The following is a 23,086-nucleotide window of genomic DNA, read 5'->3' on the forward strand; positions in this document are numbered from 1 at the left end:
CACCAACAATAATAATTAGAGAAGTGGAGGGTGGATGGAAGGGACACCAGCAGGAGGCCAGCAGGGAGCAGGCCCCAGAGGAACTTCTGCTCAGAGGAAAGGGACTGCCATGGGGCTGAAGCTTGGGGCCTGCTGAGGTCTGTTAGAGCTAAGCCGAGCCTACTATCTCATCTATGGAGGACTTAGAGCTGCTCTCCCTGGGGCAGTCTCAGCACTAGAGGTAAACTGAGGCATAGAACTGATGTCCCACAAACCTCAGACCAGGCCCTCCATAATCCCAAGAGAAGTCTGTCCCAAGGCACCCTCTTCTCTCCTGCCCCCCCCCCCAAACTGGTACAAACAAACAGGAACACTTGACTATATTGATGATAATGAATGTCCCAGCCTTCCATTTGTGGAGCCTTTAACTGTAGCCAACAAGTTGATCCACTGTGGCAAGATTCTTTTTTTTGTCCTTTTCTCAGAGGTACACAGGAACTACAGTGCCTCACTGGGCAAACTCAAAAGCAAAATAAAGAATTACATCCTTAAAAAAAAAAAAGTTCAAGATCAACAGGAAGCCGAACAGGAAGTTCCCATAGAACATGAAAATATCTGATATTTGTGCTGAAAGCAACAGGCCGAGGGGATCTCAGGGATACACAGCCATCTCCATGGTTAGTGTAGCAGTCCGCACCAGCATGTTTCGTTCCCAGGATGCTCCAGATCTGCCGATCAGCTCTGTCCACTCCCAGAGATCCCAGACATTCTTGTACCTAAAGAGGCATACACATATATGCGTATATACAATGCACCATGAATGCCTGTGTACAAATGTGTGTGGAGAAAAGCACATAAACACAAAATACAATGTCAACCTTATAGGCTGAGTGCACACCAGTCAAGACGGTTGGAGTCTGCAGCCTTCTCTCGCTTGCATACTTGACTGTCTCTTAGCTAGGGAGTGGGCCTTTGACCAGGTTGGGCTGCTGGAGAGGCATCTGACAGCTCGATTACTCCAGAGGTTACTCCTCAGAAAGCTTCATCTTTCCTGACCTTCTGCTGCTTCCAGCTCCTTGACCACAGAACCTGTCCATAGTCTTAAAAATCACTAACCAAGAAGAGATATTCCTTGAGTTCTGTCTATCACCAGAGGAGTATTCTTGGATATTTCTTTTCAGTGTGCCTGGGTGTTCTATCTTATGCATTGTCTTCACACCGCATACATGTTTGGTGCCTGCAGAAACCAGAAGAGGGTGTCAGATCCCCCAGAACTAGGGGTACAGACTATTGTTCCATCATGCGGGTGCTGGGAATTGAAAGTAGGTCTTTTGGAAGAGCAGTTAGTGCTCTTAACCACTGAACCATCTCTCCAGCCCCTCGTACATTTCTGTAAATCTCTTTTTATTTTTTTGTTTTTTCGAGACAGTTTCTTTGTATTCCCTGGCTGTCCTGAAACCCACTCTGTAGACCTGGCTGGCCTCGAACTCAGAAATCTGCCTGCCTCTGCCTCCCAAGGGCTGGGATTAAAGGCATGCACCACCACTGCCCGGCTTTTTTTTTTTTTTTCCTCTGTAAATCTCTTTGGGATAGTTTAAGGTTCACATATCTGCTTCTGCAGTAAAGCTTCTATGACATGCTTTGGTTGATGTGTTAAAAAAAACCAATCCAGGATCGAAGCGTCCACACTTGGGTCTTCTTTCTTCTTGAGCTTTATTTGGTCTGTGAATTGTATCTTGGGTACTCTGAGCTTCTGGGCTAATATCCACTTATCAGTGAGTGTATACCATGTGTGTTCCTTTGTGATTGGGTTACCTCACTCAGGATATTTTCTAGTTCTATCCATTTTGCCTAAGAATTTCATGAATTCATCATTTTTAATAGCTGAATAGTATTCCATTGTGTTAACATACCACATTTTCTGTATTCATTCCTCAATCATCTGTATTCCCAGATGTTGAGGGACATCTGGGTTGTTTGCAGCTTCTGGCTGCTATGAACATAGTGGAGCATGTGTCCTTACGGGGAAGAGGGAGTGGGTGGGTTGGCCAGCAGGGGGAAGATGGAGTTTTCAGAGGGGAAACCAGGAAAGGGGATAGCATTTGAAATGTAAATTTAAAAAAATATCTAATTAGAAAAAAAGAGAGAGAGAGAGAGAGAAAGTTTTCAAACCATGAGCCAGAAAACCAAAACCCACCACCACCACCACCACCAATCCAGGGTCATAGAGATGTGAGACAGAGTTGAGAGAGAGAGAAGGTCTTCCCAGATTCCTCCAAATTATTTCCCAGGAATTCCCTCCCCTAAGTGACTGGCTTGATGGGATGCCAGTCTGAGGGCTAAATCACAAGAGGACTGTGGCTTGCACTCTCACTGAGCCCTCTCTTCCCTTTAGCTCACACGGTGGAAGCCTGTCCTAGGCTGCACTGCAGATGACCCCACGGACGAGGGTCCAAAAATGTCTCTGCTAGGTTCCAGGGAGGAATAAAAGCCTCCCCTAGTCAGCTGCATTCAGCCATGGGAGAGCTGTGAGTTTTAACCCCAGCATAAACAGTGCCTCTTTTGGCACACACACACACACACACACACACACACACGCACACACGCACGCACGCACACTTGCACAGACACGCACATGCACACACACACACACACACACACACATGCATACAACACACCCCTCTTGGCATGTTCCACTAAGGACAGTGATTTGGGGCCCATGTTCCATCTGTGTCATCTTTCCAGATCTTTCCCTGGCTGAGCTCATGGCAGTCCTGAAGTTCAGATGACAGAACCCACAAAAGGCTTGTGACCTCCGCTAAACCACAAAGTCCTGAGTCACTGGGATATTGTCCGACCCAGAATTCTTGTTTGAAGATGGTACATTTCAGGGTGATTTCACAGTGCCCTAGACAGCATGTAGGAGACCCTAGGAGTCCTCAGACCTCACTTGGAGGGTTGTTCCTCTGGATCTAACTGTACCTTCATGAGTAGGTTTGATCCAAAGGCACCCACTTCTTCCCTCAGATCCTCTCAGCAGATGAGGGAAAGGACCAGTGACCATGACAGGTAAAGGTGCACAGTGTTGATACCCAGAGGACAGTGGCTGCTGCTCCCTCATGGAGGAGGGCTTGCAGGTCTTGTGCAGTTAGTACACGGTGCCTAGTGGGGTGGGTACCTAGGACGTGGTCTCTTCCCTCAGCTGACCCACGCCATCCCTCCATGTTTGTCAGAGAACTAACCTGTAAACTTACTGCATCTACACCTGGCCTTGGATGGACTTAATTGTAAATCTCATTTCTTCTGACTTTCGGGTTACCACACAGCCAGACTGTGACCTTGTTTTTCAGCCTGCATGTTTGATTGCCCTGTAAAGATCAGTCATACCACTCAGGGTCCCACAGTTTGTGACAGAACCAGAGAAATTACTTTAAAATAAAAGGAATTCCTTTAACTCCATCTGCCACACTGAAGATTTGGTGCCTATAAAGTCCTCTCAGAACTAGCACTAAACCCAGAATAAGCAAAACTGCTTCTGTCTTTACCTACTTGGCCTGTTCATTAAGAGCGGTGACTTGGGGACAGTGACTTGTGTAGCATGTTGTCCTTCAGTAGAGGCCTAGAAATGAGGAGACTAACCCAAGACTAGGCAGGGCCTCAGGCTGGGCTTATGTTCCCTTTGCCTGCCCTGGATGTGAGGATCGCCTTGGGCTCGCACCCCTTCCTCTGTAGAAGCCTGAAGAGGCCGCCAAGCGCTTGAGCTTGGCCTCTTGCCAGTGTTCAGATGCAAGAATTAAAGGTTAGTTTTCTACAAGGTCAAAGTGAGAGGGGTCAACTTGCAGAAAGGAGAAGGCAGCCATAGAAGGTGCTAGGAAGTCAGTCTCTCTCTGCTGGAGGTCAGCCAATCTTGGGTCCAGTGTAGAGCTCAGCCTGACCTAGTGAGGTTTTCATTCACACCAGTGTTTAACTCATGTGAAGCCAAACTGGCTTATCTGGTGATTTGTGTAGCACTCCTGGGACCTAGAGCAACCTCTTCCTCTCCAGACTATCCAATATGCTGAGCAGGGATGATGACCAGACACGATTCTAGAGGGCAGCGAACGCATGTGTGACACCAAGGATCACAGGCTCTCAGGGCTGGGGGCTGGGTGGCTCTGCTTCCAGACTGTCTGCAGCAGCTGTCAGGGGACTCAGATCCTGCATGAAGGCCACAGCCACTAAAAAGGTTTCAGACCTTTGGAGGCATTTCCTGTTTTCCAGTGAACTGAAAAGGGCTTCCTGCTTGGAATAGTCCATAGGGATGGTCTCTTTCTTTCTTTTTTCTTTTTTAGTAGTGGGCGTGGTGTCTGGGTAGAGGATGCAAGCTTTGTTGGACTTAAGGACCAGCTCTCAGGACCCTGCTCCGTGGTGGCATGGGAAGAAGGCTGGGAAAGAAGGGGAAAAGAACCCCAGAAGCCTTTGCCTGGTTTCCTGGCTTTGCTTTTGTGTGGGAGTGCAGCACCAGTCTAAGTCTCAACTGTGTACAGTTCACCACTGCAGATAATGCAACACTTCTCTGCTGAGGTAAAGAGAGGCAGGCAACAGGCTGAGCCTTCAGCCCCAACCTGCCTCAGACTTAAGTGTTTAAATATGCAGATCTGTGCCCCACTACCACACTGGCTGTGTTGCTTAGTTTTCCGCTGATAGCCTTCATTTCTACAACAGGAGACCGAAATGAGTCTCTCATGATCGCTTCCCTGGTGGAACAGGAGCCAGAACCATAGGAGAGATGCAGATGGACTGGTTTCCAAGCACTGGTTTCCTGAAGGGGTCCTCTATTGTCAAAAATCACACTCCCCTCACTGGGTCCTGCCTACTTTCCTAACCTACAGCCTCCAGCTCCACCCTCCACTCAACTGCAGTTCAGCTCTGCCTCCTGGGGTAGTCAGCTGAGAGGGTGGGGTTTCCTGTCGGCCCCACCCACCCGGCTTTAGCCACCTGTGTAGGCTTCAGGCAATTCCGCTTCTCAAGTTCTACATAGAATGTAGATGAATGAGAGTGGAAAAGTTCATAGATTTAAAGGGATGTTGGCCTCATCTGAGACCACTCCTAACCCTCAGGATATAGCCCACCCAGAGTTTAGTGGCACTGACCTTGGCCGAGAGGGAAGGCTCTGTAGGAGACTCAGCCGGAAGCACCCAGATGAGCCTGTTCTGGGCCACTACCTGCACTAGGTGTCTTTTGTATGACTGACCTTGCTTCTCGGTGACAAAGCTCTAGTGGAAGAGGAACCACCACAGAGCTCCCTAGAGGCTTCAGGCCCTGGGTCAGCGACTTTGCCGAGGTCATTGGCTTGCCTGAGCAGTGAACAGCCTACCTCTGGCCATGGCCTCAGCTTTCTTCATCTGTCTCCTCCTATGAAAGTCCTTCCTTTTCTCCATCTCCCTTTTCTCCCTTTTAACCTTCACAGAGCAATAGAATGAGAGTGAGCTATGCTTAGTAAGGCTGGGAATAAAGTGGACATTTGTTAGTGCCTGTGTAGACATGGACAGTGACCCAGCTCAGGCCCTATGACCCTGGATTAACATATTCTTGCAAGAAAGCTCCTTCAGAACCACAGGCCAGAGGCAGAAGAGAGTTCACTCAGTGGGTGAGAGCGCTGGCTGCTTTCCCAGAAGACCCAGGGTTAATTCCCAGCAGCACCCAGCAGTTCTAGGTGAGTCTGGCCTCCACAGGTACCTTTTGCCTGTGGTACACGGACATAGATTCAGATACCCTAAACAACATAACACAGAATTTAAAAAATACCCAAAAACCAAATAAAGAAAAACAAGGTAGCTTAGAAAAATAGAAAAAAATAACTAAGAAACCAATTCTGGAATTCATATGGAAGCATAAAACAGGAATGCTGGAGGCATTGCAATAATTAATTGTACTCCAAAATCACAGAAGTAAACTCACATGGTACGTGTAGAGCATTGGCTACATACCTGGATGTTGGCAAAGGTTATCAAAGTGCATACGCTAGGGAAAGAGCCTCTTCAACAGATGGTCCTGGAAAGGCCAACTAGCCACGTACACAAGAATGGGCCCAGATGCCACCCACCCCCTGCCCTTGAGACAGCAGCAACTCAAAATGGTTTAAAAACCTTACTCTAGCCGGGTGGTGTTAGCGCATGTCTCTAATCCCAGCACTTGGGAGGCAGAGGCAGGCAGATTTCTGAGTTCGAGGCCAGCCTGGTCTACAGAGTGAGTTCCAGGACAGCCAAGGCTATACAGAGAAACCCTGTCTCAAAACAAAAACAAAAACAACCAAAAAAACAAAAACAAACAAAAACCTTACTCAGTGAAACTGCCAAGAGTGGTTCTCAACCTGTGGGTCGGGACCCCACCACGAGTCGTGTGTCAGATAGCCTTGCACAGCAGATACTGACATTACAGTTCCCAACTGTAGCAGAATTACAGTTATGATGTAGCAACAAAAATAGTGTTATGGTTGGGGGCGGGTCACCACAGCATGAGGAACTGGATTAAGGGGCGGCAGCGTTAGGAAGGGTGAGGACCACTGCTCAGGAGGGAGAGCACACTAAGGGATCAGGGATCGGTATACAAAAGGAAGAGAACTGAAAGAACTCAGGAGTGATGGCAAGAAAGGAAAAGGGAGGTTGCATGCAATACAAAGACTACTCAGCAAGGGCAGCCATTAGCTCAGTGAGGACACCATCCATGGAAGGGGAGAAAAGCTTTGCCAGCTATGTATCTGACAAAGGATAAGTATGTATAATGTACAAAGAATTAAAAACTTAAACACCAAACAATCTAATGAATAGATGAGTAAATGAACTGAATGGACATTTCTCCAACAAAATACAAGTGGGACTGGTGATCAGGCAGATAAAGGAGTTGCTGTCAAGCCTGATGAACTTGAGTTCAATACCCAGGATTCCCATGGTGGACAGAGAGAACCGGTTTCTGAAAGTTGCCCTAAGACTTCAATACACATAGTGTGCATGGGCACACACACACATAAATCCTGGAAAAAAAAATACAAATGCACAAAAAAAAAAAAATGCAAAGAAAAAGCATTTCCTTAATAGTAAAGGAAATGCAAATTAAAACTCCACTAAGACTCCAGCTCATCTTAATAAGAATGACAGTCAGCAAGACAACAGGGAGGCAGGAAGCAGCGCTCTGGAGGCTGAGGCAGGAAGCTACACAACAGATCCAGGCCCTACCCCCACCCGCAAACAAAACCAACAACCAGAAAGAAACAACAAATGCTGGCAAGAGGTAGGGGAAGGAAGCTTATCTATGGTGCTGAGAATGTAAGTCAATTCTTACGGAAATCAGTATTGGAGGCTGCTAAAAGAAGAAAAGGCAGCCTGCTCTACACCGAGAGTTCCAGGACAGCCAGAGATGTGTAGAAAGATCTTGTCTCAAAAAGAAGGAGGAGGGAAGGAGGGGAGGAAGGGGGGAGGTAGAAGGATGAGGGGAGGAGGATGGAGAAGGAGGAAGAGAGGACAAGGAAAGGGGAGGAGTAGAGGAGGGGAGGAAGAGGGAAGAAAGAAGGGAGAAGGAAGAGGAGTTTAGATCTGTGTGTGTGTGTGTGTGTGTGTGTGTGTGTGTCTGTCTGTCTGTCTGTCTGTCTGTCTGTCTGCTTGCCTGTCTGTCTGTCTGTGTCTGTTTTCAGGCCCCAGAGTCTACTGTATTTGTTTGCACAGATTTTGTCTTTCTCAAGGTGATCCAACCCCCAGACTCACACCCTTGATCCTGGACATGGTAATTGTAGTATCCTAGTGTGTGAGTCATAGCTGGTGGTGGGAAAGAGGGACCTATAGTCAAGGTCAGCAGCATTCCTGGGAACTAGTAGGAATCTAGGTACATATTCTAAAATCAAGCCTGGTATTCTAGGTTGTTATGAGCATATATTTTTCAAGGCAAAAAGCTAGGATACATTGCATTTAACAAATAGTTAGATTTATAGCCTAAAAACATTTAAACAGGCTATTGATAGTATTGCTTAAATATTCAGACAGGTTGGATTTTCTAACACATTACATCATTTGTTATTTTTTATTTATATAACTTTACTTAATGATGATATTTATTGCTTGTTCTGGTCTGTCTACACACCATCCCCATATAAGCCTATAAGGGTAGAGGTTGTTTGTCACTAATACCTAGCTCAGTGTTTCTCCATCCTCCTAAAGGTGCAAGCCCTTAATACAGTTAGTTTCTTGTGTTGTGGTGACCTCCAACCATAAAATTAATTTTGTTGCTATTTTACAGCTGTAATTTTGTTACTGTTATGAATCATAGTGTATATATCTGTGTTTTCAGATGGTCTTAGGTGACCTAAGGACAGGGTTGTTCAACTCCCAAAGGGTTCTTGACCCACAGGTTGAGAACCATGGGCCTAGGTGAATGGCCAGCACAAAGTAGTAAGATGTCCAAGAAAGTCTGGAAGAGAATGAATATGTAAACAGATGAGTTGAGGAAATGAAGTCTATGAAAGATAGGGGAAGGTACATACATAGAAAGGGGAGCACCCCTCACCTGGTGTCTGCTTAGATCTCTTGCCAGCAGGGACTCAAGAAGTCCAGTGCGATTGCCAAGGTGTTCTGCCCAGCTTGCTTACATAGAGACACTATTCCCTTTACATAGAGATATTTCAGATGAACTGTGTTTAAGATAACCTGGCTCCAGTCTCGGGTACTACACCCGAATCTCACCAACAAGAATAGAAACTTCATTCATACTGAAAACATGTCTGAGTCTCCATGTGCACGACTTGTGATGTAGGACTTTCCAGCTGTAATTCAATCTCACCTTTAACCCCAGCACTTGGAGGCCGAGACAAGCTGATCTCCGAATTTGAAGCCAGCGTGGTCTACAGAGTAAGTGCCAGGACAGCCAGGGCTACTCAAAGAAAGGAAACAAACAAACAAAGTCTAGTAGAAAGCGGCTAAAACCATTTGGCCCTGAGATGTTTGTTTGTTTGGTTTTGGTTTGGTTTGGTTGGGAGACTTTTAGTGAGTGCATCTATTTTGCTAGATCTGTTTAAATTGTTTATCTGGTCTTGATTTAACTTTGGTAAGTGGTATATGTATTGAGAATCTTATCTATTTCTTTTAGATTTTCCAGTTTAGTGGGGTACAGGTTTTAAAACATGTCTGTTTGATTCTCTGGATTTCCTGTTTGTTGTCATGTACCCCCTTTCATTCCTGATTTTGTAGTTTTGGATAGTCTTTCCCCACCCTGTGAAAATTAGCTAGCTTAAATCACACACTGACCCTCACTTACACACTGGTAGTGGGAGACTTCAGTACCCCACTCTTGCCAGTAGCTAGGTCATCCAGACAAACACTAAACAGAGAAAGGCTGCAGGTAACTGACAATGTGTATCGATGGACCTAACAGGTATTTACAGGACATTTTCCCCAAGTACAAAAGAATATACCTTCTTTGCTCTTCATGGAACAGTCTCCAAAACTGACCACATGCTCATACCCAAAGCAAGCCTCAACAGACACAAGACAATAACTAGTTAATTTGCATAAAGGTTTGCCAATCCTACTGATTTTCTCAAAAAACCAACTCTTTGTTTCTTTGAATCTTTGTACTAGTTTGTCTCTATTTTATTGATTTCAGCCCTGAGTTCGATTCTTTCTTGCTGTCTGTTCCTTTTGGATGTGACTTCTGCTTTTTGTCCTGGAGCTTTCAGGCTTGCTGTTAAGTTACTAGTATGAGATCTCGCCAGTGGTTTTTGTGTATGCACTTAGTACTATGACCTTGGATCTTAGAATCACTTACATTGTGTCCTATAAGTTTGGGTATGCTGTGTATTCATTTTCATTAAATTCTAGAAAGATTTCATTTCATTCTTAGGTCTTAAACCATTTTTCATTCAGTAGTGAGTTGTTCAGTTTCTGTGAGTTTATAAGCTTTCTGTTGTTATTGATATCAATCTTTAATCTCTGGTGGTCAGATAGGATACAGGGTATGTTTTCAATTTTCTTGTATCTGTTGAGATTTGCTTGGTACCTGAGAATGTGGTTGATTTTGGAGAAAATTCCATGAGGTGTACGAGAAGAGGGTATATTATTTTGTTTTGGAGGGAAATGTTCTGTAGATATCTGGTAGGTCCATTTGGTTTATAACATGTTAGCTCCAGCAATTCTCTCTATTCAGGTTTTATCTGGATAACCTGTCTATTGGTGAGTATCAGTGTGTGAGAGTCAATACGTGACTTAAGCTGTAGTCACAAACAGGGTGTCCTTGTGTTTGTCGAAGAGATGAGTTGTCGTCTTGGTGAATATTCCCTTTGATGAGTGTGTTCTGTCCTCATTAATTTTAACTTAAAGTCTATTTTGTTAAGATATGAAAATGGCCATATCAGTTTGCTTCTTGGGTCCATTTGATTGGAATGCCTTTTTCCACCCTTCTCCACTAAGGTGATGTCTGTCCATGTTAAGTTGTAGTTCTCAGATGCTCAGAAGGATGGATCCTGTTTTCACATCCATCCTGTTAATTTGTGTCTTTTTATTAGAGAATTGAGACTGATGTTGAGAAATATCGGTGAGCACTGTTTATTGAGTCATATTATTTTATTGTTGTTGTGGTGGTGTGTATGTGTGTGTGTATGTGCGCGGGCTCACCCACGCACACGCAGGAGTGCACTTGCTTCTTTTCTCTTGCTGCCCTGTGACCATTTATTCCCTGTGTTTTCTTGGGGGTGATTTTTTTTTTAGGGTTGAATTTTTGTTGTAGGACCTTCTACAACAAAAATTTCTGCTGTAGGGCTGTGAAGGGCTGGATAGTAGATGTTGCCTCTATTTAGTTTCATCATAAAATGTCTTATTTTCTTCCTCTATGGTGATTGATAGTTTTGCTGGGTGTAGCAGTCTGGGCTGGTTCTGTTGTCTTGGAGTCTGCAACACATCTGTCCAAGCCCTTCTGACTTTTCGAGTCTCCTCTGAGAAGTTAGATGTAATTCTCATAGGTTTTGCTTTATATGTTATTTGTTCTTTTTCCCTGGCAACTTTCAATATTCTTTGTTTTGTACATTAAGTCTTTTGATTATTATGTGCTAAGGGGACTTTTTTTCTGGCCCAATGTGTTTGGCATTCTGTTTACCTCTTGTACCTTGATAGGTACCTCCTTTAGATTAGAGATGTTTTCTTGTAGGATTTTGTTAAGAATATATTATGGGCCTTTGAACTGGGTATCTTCTCTTCCTCTGTCATTATTTATAGAATTGTTTTCCCAGATTGCCTTAATGTTCTGAGTTTATGACCTTTGACATTTCTTCTATGGTGCCTCCAATGCCTGAAATTCTCTCTCCTGTTTCTTGTATTCTGTTGGTGAGGCTTGCCTCTGAGGACTTCCTAAATTGTTAATTTCCACATTTCCTTCAGTTTGGGTTTTCTTTATTTATTCTATTTCTACTTTCAGGTCTTGAACTGTATTTTTCATTTCCTTCCACTGTTTATTTGTATTTTCATAGATTTCTTTAAGGGATTTAGTCACTTCCTCACTAAGAGCCTCTGACATATTCTTAAAGACTATTTTAGGTCTTTGCCTTGTGCTTCAGCTCTGTTGTGATGCTCAGGGCCTGCCGTGACAGGGCTGCTGGACTCTGGTGGAGACATATTGCCCTGCCTGTTGGTGATTGTGTTTTCACACTGGCTTCTGGGCATTTGGGTTTGGGAAGATTGTGATTCTGGTTGCTGCTCTCAGATCTTGTCTTTGGTGGGTGAGTATTTTGTTTCTTAGTTTTTGTTGCCATTTCTGGTTCTTAGGAGAGTGTGGCAGCTGGTCGTGTGTTGCCTGGTAAGAATTCTTTTGGGATCTTGATAGGTTTGGCAACTGATGTTTCCAGGTAAAATGTATTTCTAGGTCTTGGAAGATGAGACTTAGGAATGGTGATGGGCTTAGAAGTCCATGGGTGAGTCCATGCATGAGTTGAGGAGGCCTATAAGGAAGGAAGAAAGTAAGGTGTACTTATTTACTCCCCAGCTAGGCCCTTAAACTGGGATTGGGCGCACGTCTGAAGGGACATCTCTCTCATCTACTAGAGAGAGCAGTGAATGGACTGATCTCTCTCAAGATACACAGAGGTGGGTTGAGCACACTCAGAAATTGTCCCACTCACTGCAAACAATGCTAGGGCTGAGGCAGGGGGCAGAGGGCTGTCATGGAGCTCAGTCCCGACAAGCTCCTAGCTTCCTAGGCTGTAGAATACTAAACACCCACTTGTGAGGCCCTTCCCTGCCCCTGTGCTCTTCCTCCTGCCTCCTCCAGAAGTCCACCTTGATAAAGCAGTCCACCTTTCTCCACACTTCCCCTGTTAATAGCCTGCAGGGATTTCTTTGCCTTACTTGTCTACCTTAGGCCTTAAGCATTAGGACTGTCTTCTCTCCTGGACTAGTTAATTTGCAAGACCAAAAATCCTGTGGTTGATGTGCTCCCTTCCTGCTTTTAGAGAGACCTTAGGATGGATGGAGGGTCGTCCAGTGTCTCTGCCAGTGATGGCAGGCATGGATGGGCAGAGATGGGAGAAGCCAATCGGAGAGTAAAGATAAGCTGTCCTAGTTACTCCAGCCCAGCTGACCCCGTGTTTCACTATATGCTGATTCAAGGTTCATGGAAGCTTACCAAGGAGAAATCTTAACGGAGGCCCTAGACATGGCTCATGCTAGCTTTTAGGCCATTAACATTTTACAGATGGTGCTGGGGAAACTGGAGCTAGATCCTCACTCAGTCTCTCACTCTGTGTCAGAAATCAATTCAAAAATCAATTAAGGGCCTTCTTGTAAGACCTTAAACTTCAAAAGCACTAGAGCAAACCAAACCCTTCAAGATAGAGGACTTTCTGACCAGGACTCCAGCTGCTCAGGAAGCAGAGAGGAGACGGCCTGCGGGATGGGAGGCCTTTCTCAAAGAGGCCACTGTCACTTCTGCCCAAAGTGAAATGGCTGAGGCCAAATCTTGTTTGGTACTGACTCCCTAAATCCGTCTTGTGAAGTGTACCCTGGGATTGAGTGTTTGTTTTTATCAGGGAGATCTTGATATGGTACAAAGGAGAGACTCAGCTAGTCCTTCATGTCAAGGCAGCATGGAGGGCCAGAGAGAAGGTACTTGTTATCGGCCTGACAACCCAAGTTCAGTTCCTGGGATCCACATGATAGAAAGAAATACCTGTCTCCTGACCTCTGACCTCCATGTTTGTGCCGCCCATACATCCAGCATATGTTCCCTTCACAAAATAAATGTCTTTGTGGGGCAGCACTGGAGATAAGATTTCACTGTGTATCACTTGGCTGCCCTGGAACTTGCTCGGTAGACCAGGCTGGACTCGAACTCAGAGATCCACCCGCCTCCCAAGTGCTGGGATCAAAGGTGAGCATCACCACACCTGGCTTCCTTGGATTATTTTATATTCAGAGAATAGACAGTGAGAGTTCCCACTCCATTGCACGTCTGAAGCCGCTGCTGATTGTCACTGTTCAACACCCTCCCTTCCTGTTCTGGTCTGCTCGTGCTCATGACTCTTTTATTGGAAAGCTGAAGGTGCTCTGCTCTCCTGCACTGGAGTTTTCAAATCTACTGGGTTTTGCTTTTGCTCTACTAGGCATGGAGCCTAGGGTCTTGTTTATGGCTGAATCTGAGAGGAAATGCATAATAAACACAATCCTTCTCTTTGGGTTGGGTCTGAAGATCTGTACTTACAGCTCCAGGCAGGGAAGTTGTATGGCCAGGAGGGACAGAGAGAAGTCCTTTAGAAACTTTCACACCTTTAAAGACTTGAGATGGGGCTCATGGTACAGCTCTACAGCCCTTTTTGCTTTATATTTTAAGATAGCGTCTTGCCCCAGCTTCTGTGGTATCCATGCCACCAACCAGGCTACTCTTATCTCTAACATGGAGTCTTGTTTTGAATATCTTTGTTAATCTAGTTACCTCCAATACCATCAGAATCATCCTTTCTGCATCCTTTATGTTAACTCAAGAGCCAACATTTCCCCCCAAGGAACTCGTTTTCTCACCCCACCTTGTGCAGCTAGTGGGCAGCCATGTTCAGATTTGCCATTGGTGATGTTGGAAGTTAGTGGATTCAAGCTTCAGCTCACAGGACACTGTAGAACTCAAAGGAAGATGAAGAGAGACTGCATTCAAACCTCAAGGGCAATGGACTTCTGGGACCAACCTCTCCCTTGTCTGAGGTCTTACCCTAAGCTCCATTTCCCTCAAGCTCACCCAGACTGGAGGCAAAGGAGGCTCGGTCTCAGCCTCCAAGTCTGCACAGTCGGCCAGAGAATGGGAATTGGTTCCTGAAAAGTAGTTTCCAACCTCCCAATACTGAGACTGTCGGTTTCCTGTTCCCCACCACACTTTTCAGACCCTCAGAGCCTCTTTGCAATGGACTGACTGCTCCTGCTCCCAGGCTTGTACTCTTAAGTTATGTTTTGTTTATTCCCTGTGCTGCCTGCCTACCCTATCCTTAGGGGTAACTGGAACAAGCACTTAGCTAGGGACAGGAGATGGTCTCTACTAGCCATTAGTGGTGTTTTAGTATGTATCAAACAAATTCCACCCACGCCCTATGCAACTCTCTAGAGCTTATTCCATTTTTGAGGCAAGGACTTATATAGGCTGGTTTTCAACTTCCTAAGTAGTAGCCAAGGAAGCTCCCAACCTTCCCATCTGCAGACTACAGGTATGTGGTATGTTATCATTGGTTTGTTTGTTGAAATAGAATCTTGTTTGTTTGTTTGTTTTTGAGACAGGGTTTCTTTGTATAGCCCTGAGCACCCAAGAACTTTGGCCTTGAATGTCAGAGATCTGCCTGCCTCTGCCTCCCTCATGCTGGGATTGAAGGTGTGCCATCACCATCTGATCGAGATAGTCTTAATCTGCATTTCAGACTGGCCTCAAATTCTTGTAATTCCCCTACTTCAGCCCCCACCCCCCCCAGTACTGGAATTATAGACCTAGGCCACTACACTTGACCTACCTGAAACCCGGTCTCCATCCCATCTCCCCATGATTTCTCCTCCCAATCTGAAGACAACCTCTGGTGTAAGAGTTTAATTCTCTCTCTGTCTCTCTCTCTGTCTCTCTGTCTCTCTGTCTCTCTCTCTCTCTTTCTCTCTCTCTCTCTCTCTCTCCTTCTCTCCCTCCCCTCCTCTCTCTAGACATGATAAGACAGATATGTTGATTGGAAGCTTCTCCTTGGGTGGTCACTTATCTTGGTAAACACTTGACTGAGTAAATTACAAGATAAGCAGTCCCTTCTCTTGAGGTGGATTTGAAGACCATGATCACTCCCTCAGAGAAGCAAACTGTGTTGTTCAGAGGAATAAGGAGAGAGGAGGCCTTTTAGGACTGCACACTAAGGTCCCTGAGCCTTTGGAAAGGTGATGGGGCTCCCTGTAGAACAGTGCCCTGGGCCCTTTCTCCAGCTCTACAAAATCCAAGTGGCCTGAAAGGGGGACAGGCTGACAAACAAGAAGGCTGCAGCCTAGGCTTCTAATGAGCAAAAGTATGGATTAATTGAAGTTTCTTTATGCCCAAGAGTTTCAAATGTTCTTCTGGGCTGGGATGTAGGTCAAGGCAGAGGGAGTACTTGCCTAGCATGTGGGAGAGTTTAGATTCTACCCCACAGCACTAAGACCAAAGCTAAGAACTTCTACCATCACCTCAAACTCCTCTGAGTTCTAGGAAAAGGACTACAGAAATGAAATGATGGAGAAGAGCCCGAGGAGAGGAAGCACCATCAAATGCTAGAGTCACTAGCAAGGCCTGCTGGCTTAGGACACTGATGGGAGCAAAGCAAGAGTCCCATCAGCCAATCAGCCAGTAGGTGAGCCTGAGGGACCCTCAGTTTAGAAGTACTGTCCTGGATCCTGGGATTACAGAGGCAGAATTCCGTAGAGGTTTGCATGGCCTGTGTCAGGTTTAGCCTCTGTGAGCTGTTTGTCTTTGTTTTGTTTTTGAGACAGAGACTCAAGCTAGCCTCTAAACTGCTATGCAGCCAAGGATGACCTTGAACTTCTGGTCCTTCTGTCTCTAGCTCAAAAGTGCTGAGATTTCAAGTATGTGCCACCACACCCAGTTTATGGGATCCTGCTGACGGAACCCAAGGCTTCATAGCAGTTAAGAAAGCACCCTACCAACGGAGGTCCACCCTCAGCACCAGAAACTGCTTGCAGGTCCTCATGGCCAGACTCCCACAGCCTGAATATGGGAAAGATGCCCTCCCTCCCAAGGACGGAAGCAGGCACCTCTGATCTGCACAGGCAACCGGGGGCGTGCCAGGAGAGTAAGCCAATATTGCTTTGCAGCCTTCATGTGCCTGCAAAGGAAAAAGCAAAAGCAGAAAACCATGTGGGTTTTAGACTTGAAGGGTTTTGTTTTAAACTTAAAAGGATTTTAGGGCAGGTGGGATGGCTTGGACAGTAAAGTTCAGGCCACGGAAGCCTGGTGAGCTGAGCTCAACTCCAAAGCCAGAACCAGCTTCACACTCATAGCCTCTGCCCCAAACACACACACACACACACACACACACACACACACACACACACACACACACACACACGCATGCACGCATGCACGCATGTGCACACACATCCCCCTAATAAAATAAACAATGCTCCTATGTGTATGTATGGTGGACATGCATGCCGAGGCATGTGTGCAGGGAGGGAGGGCGTAGAAGGCAACCTGTAGAGTCATCTCTCTCCATGCTAATGTGGGTATCAGAGACTGCAGTCAGACCGGCAAGCTTGTGTAGCACATGGCCACACCCACAGAGCCCTCTTGCCCATGTACTTGTTCTGAAGTCTCAGTCTGTAGCCCAGGCTGACTTTGAGATAAGGATCCTCCTGCCTCTGCCTCCTGACTGCCGGATACAAATGTGTCCCACTAAATTGGGGTTAGGTTTTAGAAGTTTTGTTTGTTTTTGAGATGTCTCTTGTAGCCTAGGCTAGCCCTAAACTCAGTATGTAGCTGAGGATGACCTTGAACCTCTGGTGAATTGCCTCTGCCACCCAAGTGCTGAGATTACAGGTGTGTGTCACTGCCCTGAGGTTTGTGGGTGCTGGGGACTGAATCTAGAACTTCATTCATGATGGGCAAGCACTCTAACAGCTGAGTGTAACAACGCATCCTGGCAGTTTTGAGTTTATAGTGTACAAAAGGCAGAAGGAGAAAGAGGTACCCTTGTTGGGACAGGGAAGTAAGATTTAACATCATCATATTTATTACGTTCTGGAACAATACACATTCACATCCTTTTGAGTACAGTACATTTGGCACAATAATGTTTACAATGAAATCACACTAATGGATGGCAAGGGATTAAAATCACATCCAGAAAGGAAAAGAAGTGTACAAAGAAAGCTTCACAATACAAAATAAAACCTCTAAAATTGAATACATTTCTATTCAGCCACAATTACTTTGCACATAATTTAAAAAGAGGTAATTTTTTTTTTTTTAGCTTTCTTTTATTCTTAAAGCAAGAGTGAATGGTGTTTTCACCTTTGGAGGGAAAAAAAATATGTTTCTACTTCACGAAGTCCATAATGAGAGGCAGGGAGGAATTACTATCCTTCATGTAGTTTTTTGGTATATATATATTTTTTTGCACTTTTTTTTTCTTTAAGATAAAGAGAGTGAGAGTTGGAAAAATACGGACCTGGCAGAGACCCAGGTATCAGCTTGGCCATCCCCAGATACCCTGGTGCCAGTGTGGCCATCCCCAGATACCCTGGTGCCAGTGTGGCCATCCTCAGATACCCTGGTGCCAGCGTGGCCATCCCCAGATACCCTGGTGTCAGTGTGGCCATCCCCACTACTGCTGTTTTTGTGATGTTGGATCCCTAGTACAGGGCTTCACACCAGCCAGGCAAGAGTTCTACCACCAAGCCACATTCCCTGTGGCTAAGTTCTTGCTGAAAGGACTCAATATACATCCAAGGAACACACTCATGTATATAGGTCTCCACTGGATTCAAAGCATTGGCTGGAAGCTTCCTAGCCAGCAGGGCTATGGGCACCAAAGGGGAGTCAGGGGGCCGACTTCTTAGAGTTGCTGGTGGAATGTATTGTTTGATATCCCAGCAACAGTGCCAGTTGGCCACGAGGAAGGGTCTAGCCCCACCATTGTAACATGAACACTACCAAACCCAGGAGGAAAAAAACACTTGATATTGGCCTTGGCTATCCAATGTTCTGCAATGGTAAGGGAAGCAGAAGGGGAGGGGAGAGAGAGAGAGAGAGAGAGAGAGAGAGAGAGAGAGAGAGAGAGAGAGAGAGAGAGATATTATATCTGAGTATGATGGGCGTATTACCATGTTTTTCTAAACATTGAGATGATACCACCATGAAGATGTTTCTGTGCTTGTTGTCCATTCCAAAAGATAGTCTTCCCCCAGTATGTCGAGTCACTGAAGATAAATTAAATTACCTAATGTTCTTCATCACTTCCCTGGTATGCCAAACATACAAATTGCTACAGCATCATATTCAATATTTGCAATCATCGTTAGAACAGATCACAGTTACACCTGAGTTTTTCTTTAAAAAAAAAAAAAAGCAAAGAGGAAAACTGAAGGTCGCCATTCGAGACAAAGGCTGCGACCAGCCAGATGCAAATAGGGACACATTTAGTACGGGCTCAAAATAGTCACCGTCCAAGCTTGGAAACCACTATCGAGAACATTCTTTTCTGTCTGCCATCTCTATCAGGGCATGACATTGCACAGGAGAACCGAGCATAACTTTAACAGAGCTCAATATGTGGTTACACTTTTAACCCAAAAGGAAATAAACAATATAAAGGACCCCAGCACTCCCTAGAAAGAAACATACCTCTCTCTCAGTAACTTGAACCAATAGGTGATAAGAAGATTGCACCTGGACATTATTATAGTTATTCTTTCATAGACTAAGGTTCTATAATATGCCTGAACATGCAGCAGTTGATACTCTATATTCAATGAATTAATTCCACAGGCCTTGCAGCAAACACTATATACAAAAAAATCTCAAATGTACAAAAGGCAAAAAGCTTCATTAGTGCCAGTTTGCCACTCACAAGTATATATATTTAGGGGAGGTTGGGAAATCCACGTGCAATGGTTGGAATGGATTCCATTCCCTGCCAAGTCAGTTCAATAAAATAGGTAATCAAATGACCTTCAGGGAACATATACACAAAGCCACAGGGAACCCTTGGGAATCAAAACTGGAACACTGTCAGCATAGCCACAGGAGGTAATATCAGTCCATGTGAGTTACCATTGCATCTCACCAAAACTCTGGCCACATCCCAGCACCCTGTCGGTCCTCAGATCAGTTGCTTCTCAGTCTCCTGACACCTTCTGCCTAATCCAGGCTGTGTTTTGTTCCTTGCATTCCCCAAACAGATTCTTCAGAGTTTATTCTACATACTGAATGTTTCAAACCAGAACACAGTGGTACGACCATCTTGTAGAAGCGCAGAGAATATAAGAGTTTATGCTGGGAACATGGGACAAAACTGGAGAGAGAATTTGGGAATTAAGTTTTTCTGGAACCTTAGGGTCTCGGCTGTTGCTGTGGTGGTCTTTGTGCTCGGAGAATTCTCATGATGAGAAGCCAGAGCTTTCTTTGCTCTCTTTGCATAGACCTCATGTGTCACTGAAGCATCAATAATAAACGTTGGACGACTGGATTCTCATCATGTATTAGCCCTTTAATATCTACCCATGTTCACACTGGGATGTCTATCTTTTGACCAATTAGAAAGTGAACTTAGTAACAGTTTTCTTCTTTCTTTCTTCCTTCCTTTCCTTCCTTCCTTCCTTCCTTTTCTTTCTTCTTTCTTTCTTTCTTTCTTTCTTTCTTTCTTTCTTTCTTTCTTTCTTTCTTTCTTTTAAATGTTAAGAGTTCAAAATCAGAATGATTTCTTCCATGAGATACAAACGCACACAACTTTGGCATGCTCAAAAAAAGCTAAAACCAAAGCAAGCAGGAATGTGCAATTGCAGAGCAAACTGCCACAGCTGGACAGCCTGAGCACCCCCAGGCTCCTCCCATCAAGGTCATGCCTTGGGGCACCTGCCCTCACGTGGAAGAAACTCTGGTCTCTTCTCTTAGGTAGTTGGGCAGGGCTGGCAGGCTGGGGACCAGGAGGAATGAGAGAAGGGAGGACTCAGGATTCCTTGTCCAGTGGCAGAGCCAGAGTCTTCATGTTGGTTTTTTTTTTTCCTTTGTAATAAAAGAACTGAAGTTGCTTCAAGCTTGCAGGTGGATGGATACTCCAAACCCAACACTGCGCACAGCTACCCACAGGGCTGAGAGAATTCAAATCTGTGATTTTGGTGAGTCCAGACCCAAGAGTGCCTTCTGGTCACTGGGAGGGTGGGGAAGGACATGGCCTGGGGGGAGGGAATGCAATAAATAAGAGAGTAGGCATGGGACTGGGCCTCTGGGGAAGAGGAGGAAAAGGAGGAGGAGGAGGAGGAGGAGTTGAGACCTTCTGAGCCTCTGCAACATGGGAGTATCTCAACACCCTCCTTGCAGCGTGAGCTACTCCATCTGAAGCAGCTTCTCAGGGCATCAGGTCTTCACCAAAGTAGGAGAAGCCTTTGAATTCTTCCTGGTTGATCTGCTTCACTATTGCTTCATCCACAAGTGTAAGTACTGGCTCTTCCCGGGTAAAGTCTTGGTCAAAGTTATTGACATCTCTTTTGGTTTTCTGTGGAGAGAAAAGAGATGGTGCTGAGTCAAGGCCTAACTTCCATCTTGAGCCCCGCCCCCTCCCACTCAGAGACTGGGCATCGAAGTGACCAGCCCCTCAAGCCTCTAGCTACTGGGAACAGATATGGGGCTATTCCAATGAGGTAAAAATGGATGGCCCCAGGACCCAGATGTGAAGAGGAGAGCAAGAATGAGTCAAGGTGAGAAGGAAGAGGGTGCGTGAGTATGACGGAAAAGCAGGGAAGTGGGGTTCCCACAGACTGTGTGTGTGTGTGTGTGTGTGTGTGTGTGTGTGTGTGTGCACATGTGTATGTGTGTGTGTGAGGGTGTGTGCATGTGTGTGAGCATATGTGTGTTTGTGTGTGTATATGTGTGTGTGTATGTGTGTGTATGTGTATGTGCATTCACATGCGTATGTGTGTGTGTGTGTGTATGCATGTGTGAGTGTATGCGTGTGTGTTTGTGTGTGTATGTGTGCGTGAGCCTCTGTGTGTATAACCCTTTGTGTGCATGTATGTGTATATACATTCACATATGTATCTGTGATCGTGTGTGCATGTATGTGTGAGTGTGTGTGTAATGGGATGCATAGCTTCCATCTCATATCCCCTTGGTATCATCTGCCATAGCTATCAATCTCCATGAAGACAGTCCTTCTTTGTGCCCAGAAGACAAACTTAAATCCAGCTCCTCAAAGTCTCCAGTGCGTTTTCTTCCCATAAAGAACAGATGTGATAGCCCTGCCACATCTGCTTCACATGACCTCTCTCTGTGTAAGGATGGGCTATGGACAGGACCCGGGAATGCCTTCCTCCATCTGCCCTCACCAACATCTCTTTTTATGGTCCTGTGGCTTACCCACCACCCCAAAGTTGACTCAACACATGAACTTGCTGTGATATTTTCATACTTTTATGTAGACCAGTGCTCCTCAACTTGTGGTTTGGGATCCCTTTGTGGAGTGGGATCGAATGACCCTTCTATAGAGGTCAACTAAGACCATCAGAAAACAGATATTCACATTATGATTCATACAGTAGCAAAGTTATAGTTATGAAGTAGCAACAAAGATAATGTTATGGTTGGGGGTCACTACAATGAGGAACCGTATTCAAGGGTCATGGCATTGGGAAGGCTGAGAGCCACTGGTCTAGACCATGAGCTCCATCTCTTAGTTAACTTTAGTTTACTTGGAGTTCTGCCACAATAAGTGAGCATCTATGACTTATTCTCCAGCTCAAAAGGACAACCTAGCTAGATGTTCAAGTTCCCCAGGCTCTTAGTTTTACAGGCTTGAGTAGAGGGCAGTAACCAACCAACCCTCATATCCTGGCTTTTGGAGAAGATCAAGACAAATACCACTACTCCAATAGAGTTGGAGGCTCTCCAGCAATATCTCTTTGGAAATTGGGTGTGATGGTTTGAATATGCTTGGCCCAGGGAGTGAGTGGCACTATTTGTAGGTGTAGCCTTGCTGGAGTAGGTGTCTCATTGTGAGTGTGGGCTTTAAGACCCTCACTCTAGCTCCCTGGAAGCCAGTCTTATCCTGTTTGTTTTCAAACAAGACATAGAACTCTCAGCTCCATGCCTGCCTGGACTCTGCTATGCTCCCATCTTGATAATGGACTGAACCTCTGAACCTGTAAGCCAGCCCCAATTAAATGTTGCTTTGGTCTTAGTGTCTGTTCACAGCAGTAAAACCCAAACTAAGACACTGGATAACTGGCACTGCCTCTGGTTGTTGACCTAGATGATGGGGTACATCATCTATTATAGAAAGGCCACAGTCATTCTTTATAGGAAGAATAATAATGAAATAGACTATTCTCAGTAGAAACCTATAACCTTAAAGGCAATATTAAGTAGTCTGTGAAAGAGAGTACCTTTGAGACAAAGCTTTATGTTGTATCTGCTTTGGGATGGTTGCTACTCATGTGAACAAATGAAAATCTCTTAGAAATTCTAGGAGAAAGAATTTTCAAACTTTTCTTCCTGCCCTCCTGAATAATGTATTCACTCACCCCTTTCCCAAGAGGAAAATCCTATGGTAAGTTTGAGAGGTACTGTTCCAGAGCTTCTCAAAGCATCTATCTTTACATTAGTTCACTCATTTGATCCTTGGAATAGACAGGTATTTTAATTCCAGTTTTGCAAGAGAGGAAACTATGACTCAGAGAGATTTGGTGGCTTAGCTGGGGTTACCCAACTGGGAAAGAGCCGAACATACAGGGACAGCATACAGGGCAAGGGTCAAGTCCAACCAGGAGACATTTTTTAGAAGAAGCCAATAGGCGTTTGAGTTAAAGCCAGAAGGGCCTGGCATAGGCAAACGGGGAGAGAATTTGGCATAACAGTGAGAGGGGGTAGAGTGGGGAGGCTG

At 45.2% G+C, this 23,086-nt stretch overlaps 1 protein-coding gene and 1 long non-coding RNA gene across 2 annotated transcripts in view; both read right to left on the bottom strand.

Moving 5' to 3' along the window:
• Window positions 1-11,899: 11,899 nt before the first annotated feature.
• On the bottom strand, window positions 11,900-16,254 carry LOC116080933. The gene is made up of 3 exons (XR_004114684.1): window positions 16,245-16,254; window positions 14,012-14,096; window positions 11,900-11,932 (listed from the first exon to the last, which is right to left on the bottom strand). It is a non-coding gene; the product is annotated as an uncharacterized LOC116080933 (long non-coding RNA).
• A 944-nt stretch (window positions 16,255-17,198) lies between these two features.
• Window positions 17,199-23,086, bottom strand: part of Prkce (protein kinase C epsilon) — a 506,175-nt gene continuing 500,287 nt past the window's right edge. The window contains exon 15 of the mRNA XM_031357603.1: window positions 17,199-20,704. Within this exon, the coding sequence (XP_031213463.1) occupies window positions 20,558-20,704 (147 nt within the window). The 3' untranslated portion in view covers window positions 17,199-20,557. The remainder of the gene's footprint in view (window positions 20,705-23,086) is intronic.

The sequence above is a fragment of the Mastomys coucha genome, unplaced genomic scaffold (assembly GCF_008632895.1).
Source record: "Mastomys coucha isolate ucsf_1 unplaced genomic scaffold, UCSF_Mcou_1 pScaffold6, whole genome shotgun sequence".
In the NCBI taxonomy this organism is placed as follows: Eukaryota; Metazoa; Chordata; class Mammalia; order Rodentia; family Muridae; genus Mastomys; species Mastomys coucha.